General features: G+C 39.9%; 1 protein-coding gene across 1 annotated transcript in view; it reads left to right on the top strand.

Moving 5' to 3' along the window:
* The window catches only part of KMT2C (lysine methyltransferase 2C), a 257816-nt gene that overhangs the window by 68409 nt on the left and 166998 nt on the right, over positions 1-22409 (top strand). The window contains exon 2 of the mRNA XM_052638894.1: positions 8093-8181. Within this exon, the coding sequence (XP_052494854.1) occupies positions 8093-8181 (89 nt within the window). The remainder of the gene's footprint in view (positions 1-8092; positions 8182-22409) is intronic.

Below are 22409 nucleotides of genomic sequence, written 5' to 3'. Positions count from 1 at the left end.
TGAGTATCAAGTAATTTTGGATTGTTTCCTGAACGTCTTAGATATTATAAGACTGTGGATTTTAGAAACATCTTATGGAGAAGGTTGGTAATTTTGATTTAATAGGCACTTAGCCTGGGTAGGTACAAGGCTGCAGGTTACAACCAGCCTTTTGTGGGCTGCAGTAAGGTCAGTTTAGTTTTCAAAGCCTCTTGCGGGACTGTTTCTGTTTGTACTGTGTGTGCAGTACCAAGTCACCCCTGTGGGACCTGTTAGCTTAGCTCTCAAAGGTGTTCTTACGCTAATTCGGATCAGGCCCACCCATGGGCAGGTTGTGGTCAGTTCAGGCAAGCTCTCTCTTTTTCTGCACCTCAGCACTGAGTTCTGGGTTTCAGACTTCTTTTAGTTCAGGCCAGGGGATACGGGAGAGGTAAAATAGTAGTAAACTTGGTGATACTTTGGTGAATTTTGGTGTCTGTTCCTGGACAAACTGCTGTTACAAGTTTTTAAGGCAACTCAGTGGTGGTTTCATGAATTATTTACATGCTTTATAGTTACATTCAGTGGGAGAAAAAAGTTTGGCATATATTTCTCCAACTTGTTAGAGGTGGAGCCCCTTGAAATCTTTTGTTTGGAGTTTTTAAAGTGAAAAATAGTCTGTAATTTTATTTTCTTTCATTACCCTTGTTTTGACTTGGTATGTATGACAGTTGTAATATCTGCAAAAAATGGGTGGAAGAGTGTTCTTTTTTTTATTTTATGGAACAGGCCTATGTTTATAATGGATATTAGCTTTATGTAATGTCTTTGATTTTTGCTGTCAGTGGCATGCCAGCCTCATAGAATGAGTTAGAAAGTGTTCTTTTCTTATTTGTTATTTACAAAAGATAGTGTAGGATTAATATTATTTCTTAAAAGTTTGATAGAATTCATCAGTAAAGCTATCAGGGATTGGATTTTCTTTTTGTGAAGGTTTTTACTTACAAATTCAATCTTTAAAATATGTGATGGGTCCCTCAGATTCTCTATTCTTAAGTCATATTTGATTATTTGTGCCTTCCAAGGATTTTGATCATTTCATCTGAGTTGCTGTTTTAGTGACAGAATTGTTTTTTAATAGAATAGCATCGTCCTTTTAATGTGTATAGTCTCTCTAGTGATGACCCTCCCCTTTCAAATTTTTTATTGGTAATTTGTGAGGCTTTTAAAATTTTTCTTGATCATTTTTGTTGGTTGGTCATCTGTTCTTTCCAAGAACTATCTTTTGTCATCAATTTCTGCTCTTTATTATTTCTTCCCTTCTACTTATTATAGTCTTGATTTTCATTTTTTAATTTCTTTTAAGTGGAGACCTATGTTTCCATTATGAGGTTTTTTAATATAACTTTTTTTATTAATTGAGGTATAATCTATGTACACTATTTCAGATGTGTCAGGTGTATGACATAATGGTTGTCAGTTGATTTGCAGTTATTAAAGGTTATATTACTCTGTTTATAAATGGAGTAATAAACCTTTGAAATATTTTATAAAATAATTTTTATAAAATATTGATTATATTTCCTGTGTTGTATTATATATGCTTATAGCTTATTTATTTTATACATAATAGTTTATACCTCTTAATTCCCTACCCCTCTCTTGCCCCTGATATTACTATTTAAAATTGTAAATTTCCCATTCACTGCTTACCCGAATGTTACAAATTTTGAAATGTTATGTTTTTATTTTCATTTAGCTCAAGCTATTTTCTCATTTTCTTGATCATTTCTTTCTGGACTAGTGGTTGTTGCTATTTCTCCCATCAGTCTTGATGCCAGCTTGTGCTTTTTCCAGCCTGGCATTTCACGTGATGCACTCTACATATTAGTTACATAAGCTGGGTGACAGTATACAGCTTTGACTACTCCTTTCCCGATCTGGAACCCGCCTGATCTTGGGGTCATGCACCTGAAAGGAGTAGGTGGCCTGTTGTCCTTAGGTAGGGTGTTCTTTAACTGTCAGTTCAGTCCTTGTGGTTGGTAGCCTTAAACCTTCCATCTCTTTACTGAGCTTTGTGTCTACCATATCAGTTACTGAGCAGAGGGTTGTGCTAACAAGGTATAATTGTGGCTTTAAACATTTCTCCTTTCATGTTTTGAAACTTTGCTGTGGAGCGCATGCATTTTTAGGACTGTATCTCCGTGAGGAAGATTCTTGCTGTCTTCATTTGGTCTGACAAGTTTTGCCTCGTAATTGTTGAGACCATTGACCCTTAAATAATTACTGATGTGGAGGGATTAAATCAACTTGCGCTTTGTTTTGTATTTATCCCTTCTCTCCCATTCTCTGCTTTGTTTCCTTCTATTCATTTCCTATCTTCTTTGGGTTAATTGAATATATTTTTAGGATTCCGTTTTTATTTCCATTGGACTAATAAACTGACTGTGTGTGTTGTTTACAAAGGATTTAGGATTTACATTGCAGTGTTAACTCTTCAGAGGATGCCTCAGTTAATACCACTTCAGATACAATATAAAACCCGTACATCAGCATGCTTTTACCCTCTTTATGTTTTGAACTATTTTTTCTACACATTTAAATTTTCTATGTATTTTGAAACCCACAATAAGTTATTATTTTTGCTTTGAACAGTGAGTTAATTTTTAGAGGTTTAAGTATAAAAGTCTTTTATAAATTTACTCACATACCATTTACATCACTCTTTATTCTTTTGCATACAGGAATTTTGGTCCAGGTGTTTATTGAGCATTATTTTCCTTCTGTCTGAAGAATTTCCTTAACGTATAATGAAGGTTTCTTTTAACTTGTTTAGCGTTTGTTTACTTTTTGCTTTATTTTTTCTTTATTTCTCTGTTTGGCTACGTCAGGTCTCAGCTGTAACACGCAGGATCTTGGTTGTGTCGTTGAGCATCTTCTGTTGTGCTGGGCTAGCTTCTCTGGTTGTGGAGCACGGACTTTGTTGCCCCACTGGCATATGGGATCCTAGTTCCCTGACCAGAGATGAAGCCTGCGTACCCTGCATGGCAAAATGGATTCTTAAGCACTGGTACACCAGGGAGGTCCTACTATTATTTTTGAAGGATGCTTTTTGTTGTATGTTTTATTCAAGGGTTTATGGGTGTTTCCCCGCCTTTAATTTTCTTCCAAGCACTTTTAAATATCCTTTCAGATGAAAAGGTTGCAGTCATTATTTTTGTTACTCTGTAAACAGTAAGTATGTCTTTTGAGGGGAGTTTGCTTTTACGAATTTCTTTTTCTTGCTGTTTGTCAGCAGATTGACTGTTAAGTGCCTACTGGAGGGGAGTGTGTGTGTGTTTGTGTGTTAGGAATTTTGTTGTGCTTTTTGGTGTCTGTGTTTTGTTTTATTTCTTTTTATTTGTTTACTTGGCTGTGCTAGGTTTTACTTGACTTCCTGGTTGCTCAGATGGTAAAGCAGGTTTTTACTTGGCAGCATGTGGGATGTAGTTCCCTTGACCAGGGATCAAACCTGGGCTCCCTGCATTGGGAGCCCAGAGTCTTAGCCACCAGATCACCAGAGAAGTCCCTGTGGGTTTTTATTTTTTTCTAATTTGTAAGATTTTGTTGCTATTATTTCTCTAAATATTTTTTCCATTCCCTTCCCTCCTAGTCAAGCTTCACACATATTAGACTGGTTGTTACTGTCCCAGAGGGCATTGCATGTAGCTGTTTGTCTTTTTTTCACTTTGTCCTTTATTTGGGGAAGGTTTTTGTTTGTTTTGCTATGTTTTGAAGGTTAGTCATGTTTCTTTTGCAGTTTCTAATCAGATGTTAATCTTTCAAAGTGAAGTTTTCATATGATGTCATCTTTTGATGTTAGCCTTTATCATCTTCTATTTCGCTTCTTTTTTTGTGTTTTCCATATTCACTAAGCATGAGGAATAGTGATACTAGCTGGTTTAATATCCATGCTTATGTTTGTCTTCTCTGTTTTCTGTTTCTATTCCTTGATTTTTCTTCTGGTTTTGTCTTTTTTTTTTCCTTTTTGGCCACCAGTTGAATCAATTGTGGGTCATTTTGATTCTGTTGTTGCTTTTGTCAGCAATTTTAAGGCTGGTCTAGAATAGTGTTTGTTCTAGGCTTCATGTAGCCCTCTTTCTAAAGGTGTAGTCCCTGAGGTCTTACACTCTGGCCAGAGGGAGCATGACTGATTCCTGGCTCATTGTGAGCTCTGGGACTCTGTATTGCATCTTTTCTTTATTGGGTCTTGCCTTGGAAGCAGTTCCTGTTCAGCCTTGTGAGGTTTTACACCACAGTGGTACAGTTTGGTGTTCAGATTAAAACTCAAGGGTAGCAGATTTCTGGAGCTTTTTCTCTGCTCCCTCATTCTGTGTACTCTGCTCCACAAATTCTCCTCCGTTCGCCCCCTTAACTAACGATTTCTCTGTGCTCATTTAAGCACAGTTGCCAGTCCTGAGTTCCCTCTGTGTGCTGCAGTTCATAAACTAACCCACGGAAAGCCTCTGTGAGGGTGGGGCTCACCTTTTTGATTTCCTTTTCTCAGGGATTACAGTTCTCTCCCTGCCTGTTGTCCAGTGTCTGATAATACTGGTTCTTATGCTTCGTCTGTTTATGAGTGTCGTTCAGTCGTGTCCGACTCTTTGTGACCCCATGGACTGTAGCCCACCAGGCTCCTCCGTCCGTGGGATTCTCCAGGCAAGAATGCTGGAGTGGGTTGCCATGCCCTCCTCCAGGGGATCTCCCCAACCCGGGGATTGAACCCGGGGCTCCCGCATCGGCAGGTGGATGCTTTACAGTCTGAGCCCTCAGGTTTTAGGAATTCAAATTAGTTTTTTTTAATTAGTTTTAATTTTTATAAGATTAACAAGAAACACTGAATTCTGGAAAAATTTCTCAAATAGAGTTAGTTGTATTATTTTACTTCATATTTCTTTGCAGCAAAGTGAAACAAGGAAAAGTAAGATGAAAAGGTTATGAGATATAAAGGATAAAGAGAAGGGAGAAAAACTAAAGAAAGATTAAAATGAATAATCTTTGTGTTATCGTTTGTAATTGGACTATTTAAAACCAAAACCGAGAACATGTGAACGTGCTACGAAAATCTATGCACCTTTTTGCTCTTTAAGTTTGGAAATTGCCAACTGCTGTGAGTTTGACAATATGACCTTTATGTTTCGCATTCAGAAAAATCAAATTCCTGATGTCGATACATTGATCCATTGACAGAAGTAGTAGAATTCTGATGGATTGATGAATGGAAAAAGCATGTTTTCAGTGGTGCCAAAAATCAAGAATGGAAGAAATAAATAGAAGTAGGAAGAAAAGCAAGGCAAAAATTAAAATTTATTTTTTAGGAGTAAATACCACCATTCAGGGGCTTCCCTGGTGGCTCAGTGGTGTAAAGACTGCCTGCCAATACAGGAGAAGTGAGTTTGATCCCTGGATCAGGAAGATCCCCTGGAGTAGGAAATGGCAACCCACACCAGTATTCTTGTCTGGGAAATCACACGACAGAGGAGCCTGGTGGGCTACAGTCCATGGGGATGCAAAGAGTCAGACATGACTTAGCAGCTAAACAGTAACTACCACCATGATGCAGACGACCAACACATTGAGATACTAACAAGATAAAACAAGTTTGACGTAAAGCCAGTTGGCAAGCATAGTGGCGAGAGAAACTTAGAACAGGGCATTGGCCTGGGAGATTAGGGTTAGCCAGCAAAGCCGTGTGTGTTTCAGTGTTTTCAGCAATGAGCTGACACAGTTATGAAGAACATGAAGGAAAGATTAGATGTAAATTTTACTTCCATAATCTCTCTTGAATTAATTTCTTATTCTCTTTCCCGTTACAGTAGTCATGTTGGGATTATTTCAAGAGTGTCCTGTCTCCCTGTATCCAGTCATTATATTGGTCTGCAAGTTTCTAAACAAATCCCCACCCCCGCCTTTAAAAAATACTCTTAGGCCGCCTGTCTCCTCGAAGCTTCTCTCAGTCTGCTGAGCAGCACTGCTGAGCTCCGGCAGTGTGTCCTTGCTGTCCTGCAGCTCTTCTCTCAAGAACTTAGCGTTTGCTGTTCCTTCTACTGAGCGCTATTTCACCAGACGTCTGCCTGCTTTGGTTCCTGTTCTACTTCACATCTGTACTCAAGTGTCTCCTTACTCAGATGAATTTTATTTCATGAAGTTTATTTTGTAAATGTAAAAGAGTCGGACACAACTGAGTGACTGATTTTATAAATGTATTTAAACAGATAGCTAATCCTTCATTTGCCTTTTTTCCCCTAGTATTTTCTTGTGTTTTATTTGTTTTCAATAATAAAAAAATATATCTTCCTACTAGAGAGTAGTTTGGAGAAGGGAGGGATTTTGTTTTGTTTATCCAGTGTTTTAACAGAGCCAGACATAAGGAGGGTTGATCGAGTTGTCTAATGTTGCTTGTGAAATGTATTGTCTAAATACTTGCTTAAAATGCTTTTAATGTTTCATCTATCAGTTTCTGAGAGTGAGATGTTAAAATTGCCCATAATGATTGTGAAACTAGCAATTTCTTTCTGTTGTTCTTTGTTTGTTTTATGTAATTTGAAGTTGTATTAAGTTACGCTGCTGAATTATTTTCATCGTTAAGTAACGGCAGCATTAAGTTTTAAGCCATTTATATTTGCTGTGTAAACTCATATTTATTTCTATCCTATTTTCTGTTTACTAGGTGTTTTTTTTCTCCTGGTCTGCCTGCTCTTGGACTGATCAAACCTTCGTTCCTCTGTTCCCTTTTAAATCCTTTAATTGTTTTAAGTTAAACATAACAAGTTGCCTTAATAAAGTCTAAAGATAATTATTCTCTCCCTTTTCCCATGAACAGTAAAATCAGCCTTAGCCTCAATCCCCCCTTCCCAAAATTTTTGTCATCTTATTCTGTCTCTTTTCCTTCTTCTTCTTATGAATGATGGTGTTTTGACTGCTTGACTTGGCATGTTATATTGGCAGATTTCTAGTATTAAGTTATGCTTGCATTCTGATTATTGATGTTTTATTTAGATTTTTTTCATCCACAATTTTTGGATATGTTAGGGTTTTGGTTCAGGTATCCTTTTTTAATTTTGGGGAGGGTCAGGATGACTTCAGACAGTTCATAGTAGTTTATCAAATATTTGAACTTTGATTACTTTAACTTAGAGGATTTATACATTTCCTTTATTAGTTTTGATGGATTTATTTCCTTTAAAAAGTAAAATTTAAATGGGTTTCCTGTTGTTTAAAACAGCCTTTTGCGTTATTTTTTTCATATTATTTTCTCTATTTCTTAATTGTTTTCGACTCTTTCGATATTTTTCAAATAAATAGTTCATTTGTGCCCTTTCTTTTAAAGTAATGAAATAATTTAAAGCTCTGAAATTATCTGAATACTGATTTATCAGTTTCTAAGTTTTTTTTACATGTAGTGTCTTACTTTTTTATGTGTTTAATTTTTTTTTGACTCATTTATTTATGAGACATCAAAGATGTTAAAGGCCTTAGTTTTTAAAAACTGTATTGGTTAAAAAAAAAATCTTACTTTACCATGATTCTTAACATTTATTTGACTTTACTGAAGTGTTTATAAGTTAAAAATCCATCACACTTCTAGTGTGATTAAATCATGTTTAATGGAGGTTTTTTGGTGGGGGGCATGGTTTGCAGGGGTATGCCTCACTTTCTCCTTAAGGAGTAAAATTTTAGAAATAGAGATCACACATGTCACTCCCCAGTTTCATTAGATCCAGAGGTATAACCCAGTGTGTGCACTTTGAAAAGAGCCACCTGGGCAGTTAAAAGCCACTGCTGTGGACAGGGAGTCATCTCGAGGTCTGATAAAAGAGGGGAAAGCCTCATCTGAGGAGTGTGTGAAGAAGTGAGTTATGATGACACAGACATAGTAATGTGGGCCTGCCCCCGTGTTTGGGTGTAAGGAGCAGCTGAATCTGTGGGGAAAGGAACTGTGCAGTGTGGCATGTACTGTCTGACATGGTAAAATGAAGGGAGGATTGCCTAAGTCATTTTATTCTATGTACCTTTCACTTGTGCTTTACTTTGAGTAGAATTCTAAGTCTTCGAATGCACCGTTTAATTATATGTGTTTATTCTTTGTCTGCAGGCCTCGGAGTAGAGGAAAAGCTGCAGCGGAAGATGAGGACAGCATGGATGGACTGGAGACAGCAGAAACAGAAAATATTGTGGAAACAGGTGTCAAAGCTTAATCAGAAAATTTAAAACTTTACACAGCACTTTGCACAAGTAGCGTTTGTCTGTTCACTGAGTTCTAAAGTGCCCACGTGCTGAAGTAGTTTGACAAGTAATGACAAAGTGAAAATACGGTTTTCTTTCTTTTTCCCCCCAAAGCTCTGATTTAGTAGAAATCATTTAAACTCTGTATAGAAATATTTTATTAAAGCAGAATTAAAACTGGAATAAACGTAATTCTAGGCCATTTGCGTGCTAACTAACTCCTGGTAAATTTCTGGCTTATGAACCATCTGGTGTTTGTTTATTGTGTTAGTATGTAGGTGAGGAAAAAAGTCCATTTCATTAGCTAATAATACTGTGAACTGCTGGGTTAGACCAGACCAAATACTTTCTTGTCTCCTGGACTTTCTGGTACCTTAAGGAAGCTAATGTGTTTTTGCATGTGCAAGAGGAAGCTAGAGTAAGTTGCCAAGGTAGTTTCCAAAATTCTCCCCGAGTCAGTGGTTTAATGAGCTGTCAAAGGGAGCGGGTTTCCTACCATGCTCAGAGGCCTGTCTAGGCGGGGTGGCCTCTCGGTGTCTTCACAGTTGTTGGGTAGAGTGTAGACATAGTTGACAGGCTTCTTTGAAGTTGAATGGCATCTCCTTGATGCTTGAAGGAGAAAATTAAAGAAAATACAGAGAAAATTAGAAATTGCTACATCTTTTAAAATATTATTTTCCATGAAATAACTTTTGGTTATCCCATGTGTTCCTGTTATATGCCTGTAATTCTTGAAAAGGCTTCAGCAGTCCAGCAGTTCTCATTGCTTTTCCCTTAGGGTCTAGTTAAGTAGACAGATCAGGGAGAAGCTGGAAGTTCAGAATGCTTCTCCTTACATTTTACCCCTTTGGTGCACATTCATTACCACGTTAATATTTTATACTTGGATTTATTTCAGTTCCCCACAAGTTGTTTTTCATAGTCTTTCCCCTTTAATTTTTTTCTGTACTTTGTGCGGTTAATATCGTGTCAAAAGTGATTTGTACTTTTGAGCTACATTTATGATTAAGTAGACGTCCCTCTAAGCCAGTGCGCTGACTGCCCGCGGTCCCGGTTCGCAGTGGCGCCGTCTCCCCGTCTGTGTCACCCTCGAAAGACTCAGCGCCTCCCTGTCCAAGTTTTCCTCTCCTTCTCCCATCGTCCCTTCTCATAATCTATTCAATACCCAGATCTAGTGGTGCCTTCCTTTCCTCAACAGTCCTCTCTCCAGCCCATGTGAGCCACTCATTCCTTTATTTATTGGGCTGCGCTGGGTCTTCGTTGTAGCCCTTGGAGGCTTCTCTTTGCCCTATGGAGCCTGGGCTCCAGAGGGTGCAGGCTCAGTAGTTGGGGCATGTAGGCTTAGGTGCCCAGTGGCATGTCGGATCTTAGTACCCTGACCAGGGATTGAGCCTGGGTCCCCTGCCTTGTAAGGCAGATTCTCAACCACTGGGCCACCTGGGAAGTTCCAGCCTCTCTTTCTTATGGCTGTACTTTAGCCTTTAATATTGTATCACTTGCTAGGACAATTGCTGTTTCACTTCAAAAATCTCAGTTTCAAGTCTAACTTCTTTCACCAGCGCAATATCCACATCACGATAACCCTTCAGCCATAGTGACTTGTCCAACTTAATGATCTTACCGATGGGGTTTGTCAGCCTCTTTTTCTCATTCAGATGCTGTCATCTGTATGGTAGTCGCTCTCTCATGCACCTTAAACTTCCTTGCCATCCTCCCACTGTCCTGGTTTCATAACGAAACTCACACTCTGCATTGCAGCAGCCAGAGTGACTGCAGAAAACCTCAGCCTCCAGTGGGTCATGGTTGACTTCCCATTCATACCATACCACTTACACCTAGAGCTCTCTCACCCGTTACCAGCGATCATCCCTTCACTACCTTCTCTTCTTTCAGGCTTTTGACACCTCATTTTCCATTTTTCAGTTGATGATCTTATTTCAGTTAAAAAGCAATCAGGAAAGAAACTCCACAGTTATCCACCATCAGATCTTCTTTCCTGCTCTCATCTCTACCCCTCTGTTTTACCAGCCCTCCTGTTGAAATGGGATAAAGGGTCTCTGGGGTTTCTACAGCCAGCTCCTCTGCCAGTGTCCCGGGTTCTGTCCCCCTTTCCCCCTTCAGTTTTCCTTGGTTCCAGCATCTTGAGCCCCCTCGCTCAGAGAATTATTTCCATTAGTGTTAAGCATTTGCTACACTGTCACTTTTTTTTTTAACTTTTTATTTTACATTAGAGTAAGGTGATTAAAAATGTTAGGTTAGTTTCAGGTGTACAGGAGAGTGATTCAGTTATACCCATAGATGTATCTATTCTTTTTCAAATTCTTTTCCTATTTAGGTTGTTAGATAAGATTGAGCGGTTGCCTGTGCTATACAGTAAGCAGGTCCTTGTTGGTTATCCGTTTTAAATATAGCAGTGTGCAGTATCACCCTTCTTAAACAAAAGTACCTTCTCTCAATGGGATATCGCTTTCAGTTACTGTGTTGCTTCTGTGCTCATCTTCACAGCAAAAGCCCTTGAAAGAATTGTCTGTACTTACGTTTCAGTTCAGTAGCTTAGTTGTGTCCGACTGTTTGTGACCCTATGGACTGCAGCACACCAGGCCTCCCTGTCCATCACCAACTCCCAGAGTTTACTTAAACTCATGTCCATTGATTTGGTGTTGCCATCCAACCGTCTCATCCTCCATTGTCCCCTTCTCCTCCCGCCTTCAGTCTTTCTCAGTATCAGGGTCTTTTCCAATGAATCAGCTCTTCCCATCAGGTGGCCAGAGTATTGGAGTTTGAGCTTCAGCATCAGTCCTTCCAGTGAATATTCAGGATTGTATGGTAGCTGCTTATTTTTGACCATTTTCTCATGAACCTGCTACAGGCAAGCTTTCTTCCGCTCGCTCTAGTAAAACTGTTTTGATCTCATGTTGCTAGAACCACCATTGAGTCTTTGCTCACCTTAAGTATTCAGTCTCACTTCATGCTGCTAACGTTTTCAGGAGTGAAAGTCTCTCTTTTTTTCATTTGACTTTCAGGATGCGGCATTCTCTTGTTCTTTCCTACCTCACTGGTCTCTTCCTTTCTTTTTTGCTCAGCTTCTCACAGATTAGGTGGTCTCCTGCAGCTTAGTTGCTGTAACTGCTGTCTGCGTGCTGGTGGCTCTAAACGTTCTATTGCCAGCTCTTTCCTTACTTTGAATGCAGCCATTGTCTTCACCTTACTTCTTAACATCTCTTACATGTCTCCAGTGGATCCCTAGCTCAACATGTCTTCTGTGGAACCACTGGTTGTTCCCAAACCTTCTCCTCCTCCACGGTTCCTGCTTCAGCAAATGACATCATATACCGTTCAGGCTAAAAACGCGGAGCCTGTTGGAAAATGCTTCGGGTCTTGCCTTAGTACCCTGTCCTGATTTCAGACAGCTCTCATCTCCTCACTGTGGTCACTCCAGAGCTCAGATTGCCACTGTTCGTGTGAATTGCTGCCAAGCTGCCAGCTGGTCTCACTGCCACCCATTCTAGTTTTGTTCTCCACGTCGTGGCAGAGCGAGCGTCTAATACCCCCAGTAAGGACTTCCTGGTGGTCCAGTGGCTAAGACTCCGAGCTTCCGGTGCAGGGCCCCGAGTTCAGTCCCTAGTCAGGGACCTAGATCCCACATACCACAACTAAGATCAGCCAAACAAATAGATAAATGTGACTGTGGATTCAAATAAATTAATTAATTTAAAAAAGAAGACAAACCCAGGAGTCTTTTACTTTCCTTCTGTCAGCTCTCCAAGGCCTCCAGTGACACTTAAAACCCTAAGTCTGTTTGCGATCTTCACGCTCTTCTGACCTCGCTACCTGTCCAGCCGCGTCTCCTGTCTTCCCCTTGCTCTTCGGGCTCCAGCCCTTTCTCAGGCACTTTTTTGTCTTCTTAGCTGAGAGCCCCTTTCCCCCAGACCCTCATGGGACTTACTACCTGACTTCAGCCAACTCTCTGCTCAGTGCTCCCTTGTCAGAGAGGCCTTTCCTGCCCAGCCTGTCAAAAAGCAGCCCTTGGTGAGCTCGTCCTCTTCTCCCGCTTTGCCTTTTCTCCTGGTGTTTACAGATACGGCATTGTGTTACATACTTGCCTATTGTGTGCCTTGTATCCTAGAATGTGAGCCTCCTGAGGTCAGGGGTTCATCTCCTCCGTGTCCCCAGCCCTCGGACACTTCACACATGCAGTAGGCGTCACTAAGCAGTAGTGCATTCTTGTACTTTACTCACGTGTTTCCTAAGCTACTGCTGTTCTTTGAGCATCACCACATAAGTAAAATTTTGGCATTTAATTTTTTCTTACCTGAGGAGCCCACAAATAGACGATTTTCTCTTGCTGTCTTCTGTGAGATTTCAGTGCAAATAAAATTTACTGAAAGGATTTAACAGGAGCAGGATGATGTATATATGTGTGTGTGTGTGTGTGTGTGTGTGTGTGTGTGTGTGTGTGTGTGTGTGTGTGTATCTATCTCATCCTGTCCTTCTGTATGAAAGTTAAATAAAGCCAAACGTCTCAGTCTTTGCTCTGTCTTTGTGCTTGGGGAGACCTTTGTCTAGCTCCTTTAGTGCACACACGGAGCAAGGCAAGAAGAATAGTAAAGAAAAGGATAAAGAACAATTGTTAAAATCACCAACCTGCAAGCAAAGAGAAGAAAGAGTTCCATAAATCTCTGGTCAGTTTAAAAGCCCATTCCAGTTGACTGCAGGGCTTCAGCATCTCTGCACATTTCTCTTTCCTGGCCCGAGATTTATCAGAAGGCCTCTTACCCTGTAAACTGTGTGCCTTGATACATTAAAAAAAATGATTTGTAGTAATTTAACATTGTTTATTAACAGTGTTTATTCTTCAGGATGTGTGTGTGTGTGTGAGGGGTAAGTGGTGGGAATGAGTCTTCTACGAGTGGTCATTGGGAAGGTAGCAAGAATCCTCACAGACTTTATGGTGAGAACATTCCCTCTTTGTAGCTGGTGATGTTGTCAGTTCTGTGTGCATTTTTCTTTATAAATAAAATCCGCTGAATGAAGTGCTAGTTGCTTTTTTTTTTTTTAAGAATCATTATATAATCAGGGCTTTGCAAACTTGTTTTAGTTAATTATAATTGGTTAATTATGATTTAGCTAATTATAATTAAAGTTTGCTTTCTTTTAACTGCTTACGTTGTCTTAGTGTGGTTAGTGGGAACCCATTTTTGTCTGGCATTTGAGTCCTTTTTAATATCATCTCAATGTTTCAAAGCTATTGTTTGCTGGGAAGAGTATTTTTCAGGCCCATCTTCGATATTCTCTGGGCTTCTGGATATGAATTCGACTATTCCACCGGACTCATAGTTCTTTTTGCTGGAGAATAGTACAAGAGATGAAAAGTCTGGGCTCCCAAGATGCTCACCTATTTCTGCTGAGTTAGTTATGGCGTCCGTCAGTCATTACAGAGTGAGAGGCTGCCTATATGTGCTGGTAAATTGCAGTTCCCATTGGTACTGTCAGTTTGTCTCTAGCATAATTTTAAATAGCCTTTACCTTACAGCAGTTACAGGTTCACTGTAGTTATAGTTCTGTAACTACGGCAGTTATGGGGCTGGAGTGGAAGGCATGTTACTTCCTGTTTGCTTCCTGCCCCGCCCCTGCCTCCCCACCCCCCACCCCCCCCCCCCCCCCACCCCCCAGCTGCCCATTTCTAAACTCGCCCTCCAGCACTGGCGCATCCCTGCTGACTGACCACGCTGCGATGCCGCCCCCTTTCACCTTCGGCCCCTGGCTCACATTAGCGTTCACTCTTGGGTTTGTGCTCTGTGGATTTGGGAAAAGGTATAACATGCTGACACGTGTCTGTCAGTAAGGTATCAAACAGGTATCAAACAGATACCGTCGCTGTCCTAAAAGTCCTCCATCCTTTGCCTGCTCATCCTTTCCTCCCCTTTCCACCCGGGCAGCCATTGTTCTTCTTACTGTCTCCGTAGCTTTGTCTTTCCCAAGATGTCATAGAACTGGAATCATACAGTATGTAGCCTTTTCAGGTTAGCTCGCTTCACATAGTAGTATACATTTAAGTTCTTTTCATGGCTTAAAAATGCATTTCTTTTTATTGCTGAATAATTTTCTGTTGTATGTATGTACAACAGTTTATCTGTTCACCTTCTGAAGTACATCTTGGGTGATTCCAGATTTTCACAGTTTTGAATAAAACTGCTATAAACATTTGTGTACAGAGTTTTTGTGTAGACATAAGTTTTTGACTCCTTTGGGTAAATACCAAGGAGGATGATTGCTGGATTGAATGGTGAGAATTAAGAGTTCTTCATATATTTTGGGCAACAGTCCTTCATAGGCTGCGTCTTTTGCTAATATTTTGTCTAGGCTGTGGCTTTTCTTTATATATCTACTAGTTGGCAGTGTTTTCCGTAGAGCAGAAATTTTAAATTTTAATCAAGTCTGACCTGTCATTTGTTTCTCTCATCATCATGCTTTTGATGTTGTATCTAAAATGTCATTGCTGAACCCAAGCTCATCTGGGTTTCCTTCTGTGGTGGTCTTAACCATTGCACTGCCAGGGAGGGTACTCATATTAGGATCAATTCGTTGATATCCACAAAATAACTTGATGGATTTTGATTAGGATTGCATTGAGTTTATAGATCAAATTGGGGAGAACTGACGTCTTGGTAGTGCTGAGTTTTATAGTTCACTGACATGGAATAACTGCTTACTGCGGTGATTTTTCTTCATTAGAGTTCTGTAGTTTTAGACATGTATTAAATAAATCTTGTGCGTATTTTGTTGGCTTTATACCGAAGTAGTTTTTGAGGGGAGTGCTAATGTGAATTTTAAAATTTATTTCCAATGTCACTTGTTCATTGTTGGTGTATAGGAAAGTGATTTACTTTTGTACATTAACCTTGTATCCAGAGACCTTGCTATATAGACAAGGAGACTTTGTTGTTTCTTCCAGATTTTCTGCATGGACAGTCATCGTGGCTTTGAACAGAAGATACTTTTTTATTTCTTCCTTCTAAATCAGTATATCTTTCATTTCTTTTTCAAGTCTTGTTGCAGTAGCTGGAACTTAAAGATGATGTTCAGAAGGAGTTGTTCCTCGTCTTAGTGGGAAAGCTTTAGTCTCTCACCACAAAACAGAGGGTTGGTGTAGGCTTTTTGTTAGGAATTCTTTGTCAAATTGAGAAAGTTCCCCTGTATTCTTACTAATAGTTTATTGAAAGTTGTTTCGTTGTTGTTTAAAGTCATGAATGGCTGTTGTGATTTTTGTCAGATGCTTTTTCTGCATCTATTGATACGATCATGTGACTTTTCTTTTTTAGCCTATTGATGTAATGGATTACATTTATTGATCTTCAGATGTTGAACCAGCCTTGTGTACCTGGGATAAATCTTGCTTGGTTGTGGTGTATAATTCTTTATATACATTTTTAGATTTAATCGATTAAAATTTTGTTGAGGGCTTTTTGCATCTGTGTTCATGAGAGCTATTGATCTGTCAGTTTGGGGTTTTTCTTTTTTCCCTTTTTTGATGTCTATTTTTGGTATTACGGTAGTGCTGGCCTCACAGAATGAGTTGGGAAATAATCCATCTGCTGCTGTCTTTCAGAAGAGATTGTAGAGAATTGGTATAATATCTTCCTTAAGTGTTTAGTGGAATTCACCAGTGAACCCACTTGTGCCTGGTGCTTTCTGTTTTAGAAGTTTATTAATTATTGATTCAGTTTCTTTATCGGATGTAGGCCCATTCAGATTGTTTCTTTTAGTGATGCTTTTGCTTTGCTTTAAAAGTCACTCAGTTGTGTCCGACTCTTTGCGACTCCATGGACTATACAATCCATGGAATTCTCCAGGTCAGAATACTGGAGTGGGTAGCCGTTCCCTTCTCCAGGGGGTCTTCCCAATCCAGGGATTGAACTGAGGTCTCCCCGCATTACAGGTGGATTCTTTACCACCTGAGCTGCCAGAGTGTTGGCAGATGGTGCCTTTCAAGGAACTGGCCCATTTCATTTAGGTTTTCAGATTTGTGGGCATAGATTTGTTCATAGTATTCCTTTAGTATCCTTTTAATGCCCATGGGACCTAGTGGTGGCCCCTCTTTAATTTCTGATATTAGTAATTCCATCTTCTCTCTTCTTTTCTTAGATAAGCTAGCTAGACTTATCAATTTTATTGAGCTTTTCAAAGAAACAGCTTTTGGTTTCACTGATTTCCACCCCCGCCCCCCACTTTGATTTCCTATTATCAATTTCATTGGTTTCTGCTCTAATTTGTGTTATTTCTTTTCTTCTGCCTTGTTTTGTATTTAACTTGCTATTCTTTTTCTAGTTTCATAAAGTGGAAGCTTGGTTTATTGGTTTTTAGATCTTTCTTTGTTTGTTATGTATACATTCAGTGCTGCCAATTCCCCTTCTGTTGGTGCTGAGAGCAGGCATTCTATGACATCTATCATTTTAAATTTGTTCCAAGGCACAGAAACAAATGTATCTGGTCTGTTGGTAGAACTTCCATCTGAGCTGTGGAAGAATGTGTATGCTGCTGTTGTTGGATGAAGTAGTCCATTATATCCAGTTGGTTGATGGTGGTGTAGAGCTCAGCTGTCTTACAGATTTTCTGTTTGCTGCATCTCTTTTTGATAGATGGCTGTGAACGTCCCTCTGTATGAGAGTGGATTCATACATCTGTCCTTTCAGTTCTCTCCATTTTTGCCTCATGTATTTTGACTTCTGTTGTTAGGTGCATATGTGTTAAGAATTGTTATGTGTCGTTGGAGAATTGATGTATCATATATACATACAGTTATGTAATGTTCCTTTTTATTCTGATACTTTTACTTGCTGTGAAATCTGTTGTGTCTGAAATCAATATAGCTTCTCCTTTTTTTTTTTTAATTTTAAATCTGTTATCTACTCTCTTAGCAAGTTTTCAGTATTCAATATTACAGTACTATTAACTATAGTCATCATTGCTGGTACATAGATCTCCATACGTATTCATTCTGTATAACCGCAACTTCCTACCCAATGGCCAACAGCTCCCTATTTCCCCCACTCCTAGCCCCTGGTAAGAACTGTATTTCTCTCTGTCCAGCTTTATATTTTTTATTAGAATTTTGACTTAGATTGTTAGCTTTTCTAGGCTGCAGAGTTTTCAAAGTCCGCTGGAGGGAACTTTTCCCAAATTTTCCTTGGAACATCAGTTCTGTTGTCAAGAATCTGAAGAGTTGGTGAGCATTGGCTTGAATCCTTCCTTCCATATTTTGATTAACAGATGGTTAAATGACATCTTTAAGACTATATCATTAACAGTTTTATCCAGTACTTTTAGTTCATAGTAAATGTCAGTCTTGCCTAGGGGACCTCATTTTTCATGATGAAGGAACATAAAATGGGTGGTGCTTGTATCTCGGCATTCTCTCAGTATAGACCAATCTCTCAATTATCCAAGTCTTTTTCTAAGAATCACCTCAACTCTTTGTGAATACCCACTCCAACTTCCTTTTCAGAAATTCTGCCTTGATCATGAGACTTCACTAAGCCTGTTTTTCTGGAGTTTCTGTGTAGCCAGAACTGTCTGTACAATAATTCTTTGTGGAGACATTTTTAATGGATATTGTGTTTTACCTGAAAGTCTAGACATGATATTTAATTAACCTTTATATTTGAATGAGTTTAGCAGATCTAGAGGTGAAACTCACTAAAAGCCCCAAGAAGAGGAGCTATTATAAATGACACACACAGAAAAGGCATTCTTGGTTGCTAAGTTGTGTCCCGACTCTTTTCAACCCCATGGACTGTATCCTGCCAGGCTTCTCTGTCCATGGGATTTTCCAGGCAAGAATACTGGAGTGGGTTGTCATTTCCTCCCCGAATGGATCTTCCCGACCCAGGGATAGAACCTGTGTCTCCTGCCTTAGCAGGTGGATTTTTTACCACTGCACCACCTGGGGTCCACCCTCCCGCCCCTCCAAAAAAAAAAACCCCCAGCACAAACTGGCCTCAAATTGTACATTACTGATATATGAAAATATAATTTATTTTTGTATGTTTGATTGGTATTAAACTCATTTGTTACATACTAACTGTAAGAAACTTTTGTGGATGTTGTTTCCAACTTACGATGTAGATGTTTGATTATTATTATATATATATATTTTTAGTAATTACTAAACCCAAAGGGGAAAAGGGTATTGAAGGTTGATATTTCTTTTAACATGATTTCTAGTGCTTTCCCTGGGTTTGAATATTATAGTTCTTATTTTATAAATGGTGTTCAATTGTAAGTTTGGTCTCCCCTTTGACTTTTTGAAATTTTTAATCGGAGGATAATTGCTTTACAATACTGTGTTAGTTTCTGCTGTGTATCAACGTGAGTTGGGCACAGGTATACATATGTCCCCTCCCTCTTGGACTGTGCACCTCCTCTTTCACTTCTATGATGTTTAAGAGAATTTAAAACATTTCCAAGTGTTCCTGTGAATTTTATCCTTGTTTTATTACTTTTCATTGCTAACTGTTGTATTGGTTTGGTACACTTTTTATGCTTTGGAATTTGAGGTTTCTTGCCATGTTCATCAGCTTTGAAAAATTCCCAGCTACTATATATTCAAATACTGCTTTCGTACCATTCATTCTTTCTTCTACTTGAAGGTTCATTAGACTGATTTACTGTGTTTGGAGTCATTTACCCTCTGTTTTGGATTTTTTATACTTTTGTCCCTGTGTCCTTTCTTCTAGGCAGATCTTACAGTTTTCTTACCCCTTTTAGCTATCTAACCTCTTATTAAATGTATCAAGTTAGTCCATGTGTTTGTTTTCTTTTTAATTTGGCTGCTCCAGGCTTAAGTTGGGGCATGTGGGATCTAGTTCTTTGACCAGGTATTGAACCCAGGCACCCTGCATTGGGAGCCCAGAGTCTTAACCACTGGACCACCAGGGAAGTCCCCATGTGTTACGTTTTAAAAGTTCTTTATTATTTTTTTTTCAAGTTTGCGTTTTTTTAAAATAATTTTTAGTTCCCTCCTGAAAACTTTAATGCTTGAATTCTATTACTTTTAACATAATACATACAGTTAGTTTAAAATTGTTTGATTATTTTAATATCTGAAGTCTGTGGGTTTGTTTCAGCTGTTTCTGCTCATTCTTGCCTGTGTAATCCTGTCTCCTCAGATGACTGATTATCTGTGTTTGTGTACAGGATAATATACGTGACAGTGTATTTGTAGAAACAGATTGGTGATCATTTTTTCCCCTCAAGGGTAGTTTTTCTTTGATTTCTTTTTTTCCTGGTACCTAGGGGCACTCGTTTTTAAGGACCACCTCAGTTCACGTTTACACTCCATTTTCTGTTCCAAGCACGTGACTCAGCGCTGTGCAGCAGTCCTTGCAGAAACTGATTTCTGTTTCACTCTTCCTGTTAACGCCCAGCCCTCTGGGGTTCCTGCCACCCTGAGTTCCCAGGATGTTGCAGGCTTCTAGAACTATCCATGTGTCTTAAAAGTCAGAGCGAGTGCTCTTAGTTGCCTCTTCCTAGGCAGCTGACACCCCCTTGGGAAAGGCAGCCCTGAACACCAGGCTCACCTTGCTTGCTGCCCCTTCCCTGCGGTTTTGTCTCATAATTCCTTACTATCTTGTTAAGTTTGTGATGCTTTTAAGACTCTTTTCACTTTAAAAAATATTTCACTGAGTTTTCTTATTTGTGTTCAACTGGAGGTTTGTTTCAAATTACCTAGTCTGCTGTTAGTGAAGTACACATTTTTCTGGGGTTTTCTCTGCATTCTAACATGTGCTAGTTTATGTAAATTTGGGGGGCACTTGAATAGAATATATAGCTAGCCTCTTGTTTCCTTAGATAGTGTATGAAACTTGATACCTGTTTATTAGATTCTCTCAGCCAGGATATTGTTATTAAAAGTTCACTTGCTAATTTGTGATCTAATGGAGCAGCACGCCAGGTTTCCCTGGCCTTCATTATCTCCCGGAGCTCACGCAAACTCATGTCCATCAAGTTGGTGATGCCGTGCAACCATCTCATCCTCCGTCACGACCTTCTCCTCCTACCTTCAGTCTTACCCAGCATCAGGGTCTTCTCAGTTTTTGCATCAGGTAGCTGAAGTATTGGAGCTTCAGCATCAAGTCCTTCCAGTGAATATTCAGGATTGATTCTGTAGGATTGACTGGTGTGATCTCCTTGCTGTCTAAGAGATTCTCAAGAATCGTCTTCTTCAACGCCACAGTTCAAAAGCATCAATTCTTCGGCGCTCAGCCTTCTTTATGGTCCAACTCTCACATCCATACATGACTACTGTAAAAACCATAGCTTTGCCTATACAGACGTTTGTTGGCAAAGTGATGTCCCTGTTTTTTAATACACTGTCTAGGTTTGTCATAGCTTTTCCTCCAAGGAGCAGGAGTCTTAATTACATGGCTACAGTCACCGTCTGCAGTGATTTTGGAGCCCAAGAAAATAGTCTGTCACTGTTTCCATTTTTTGCCCATCTGCTTGCCATGAAGTGATGGAACTGGATGCCATGATCTTAGTGTTTTGGATGTAGATTTTTAGCCAGCTTTGAATATTCTTTTCATTCGGTGTATTTTCTTTGTCAGGTAGCAGCAGTTACACGTATTTGTTGTGTGTGTTGTGCTTCCTTGAGTAGTCTTGCAGCATTTCCACTGTTTCAGATTCTTCTGGGTCTTTTCTCCAGTCCATCCAGCATGTTACCAATGTTACCAACATTGTCTCCAGAGTGGTGGTTGCTTCATGCAGTCTTCTGTTTTTAAAAAAGAATATTTAAAAAATTGTTTCCTCATTTATGGTTGTGCTGGGCCTCGTGCTGCCTGGGCTTTTCCCTGGCTGCGGCGCGCCGGGGCTGCTCTCGCTGCGGCGTGTGGGCTTCTGGCTGCAGAGCACAGACTCCAGGGCGTGAGGGCTTCAGTAGCTGGGGCGCAGGGGCCCTAGAGCCCAGGCGCCATCGTCGTGACAGGTTTAGGTGCTCTGCATCATGCGGGATCTCCTGGCCCAGGGATTGAACCCGTGACCCCTGCATTGCCAGGTGGATTCTTTACCCCTGAGCCACCAGGGAGGCCCCTCCTGTGATCCTCTTGTTTTCAGTTCTGCGGTTATTTTGATTTCTTCAGTTTCTTCACTTCAACTCACATTCCGTGAAGTAGTGATTAGTTGTTCAGGTTCTGGAGCCACACTGCCTGTGTTTGAATCCAGACTCCCCTGCTGATTGTGTCCTTGAGCAGAGCCCCTTCACCTCTTACCCTTGCTTCGTCACATGTAGAATAGGGATGTGATAGTAGCTGTGGTTGGGGGATACCCCTCCGTGGGTCCGTTGCACCCGACAGATCTTACTGGGTGTGCCAAGAACAGAAGGCCTGGACCGATTCTGGTCTGGGCCTCTTTCCCAGGGTTTGCAGTGAGCAGCCTTGAGGAACGGGGTCACATCTCCCTCAGGGACAAGGCACAGGCTTGTTTAATGCTCGCTCTAAAAGCAGTGGTTCCCCACCCTCTCTGGTCCTGTAGTACAGTTCACTGCACGTGCAGACGGTCGTTTGGACCCACGGTTCTGCCCGCATGACTCCTGGGGGCCAGTGCCATCCTCACGCTTGTGCTGCTCGCTGCAGTGAGGGGCACAGTCCTTTGCCTTCGGTGCAGGAGTCTTGTGTCTCCTACTGCATCTGTGACCCAGTAGCAGACTAACTTCCTAGCTTGTGTAAAGCCTGAGGCCCAGCAGCTGTCTTCATCAGGCGAGTTTAAGTAAGTTCACGCCTTTAACCACCTACAACAGTTGCCTAGGAGAGAGGAAGCGTGTACTAAATGTTAACCATGAAGATGTTTCTTTAAATATTTTCATATTATTTTTGCATTGGGTTTTTAGGCCGAAATAAAAATAAGACTCAGGAGAAGATAAAGATTGCTATAAATAACTTATTATATGGTGATGATGTATACTGTAATTTGTTGGGTTTTATTTAATTTCTTCTATTAGTTGCAAAAAATGAGTATCCATTAAAAATTTTTTAAAGGTATATAGAAAAAACAAGAGGAAGTATTTTAAACTAAATAATACACCCAGAGAGCAGTTGGATTTTAACAATTAGTATTTTAATTAATAGTATTAATTAAATTAATTAACTATTTTGAGGTCTTGATAAGTATTAGAATCTTTTTCTTAATTCTTT

The sequence above is a fragment of the Budorcas taxicolor genome, chromosome 4, assembly GCF_023091745.1.
Source record: "Budorcas taxicolor isolate Tak-1 chromosome 4, Takin1.1, whole genome shotgun sequence".
In the NCBI taxonomy this organism is placed as follows: Eukaryota; Metazoa; Chordata; class Mammalia; order Artiodactyla; family Bovidae; genus Budorcas; species Budorcas taxicolor.
This window is presented reverse-complemented; position numbering and strand designations above follow the sequence as displayed.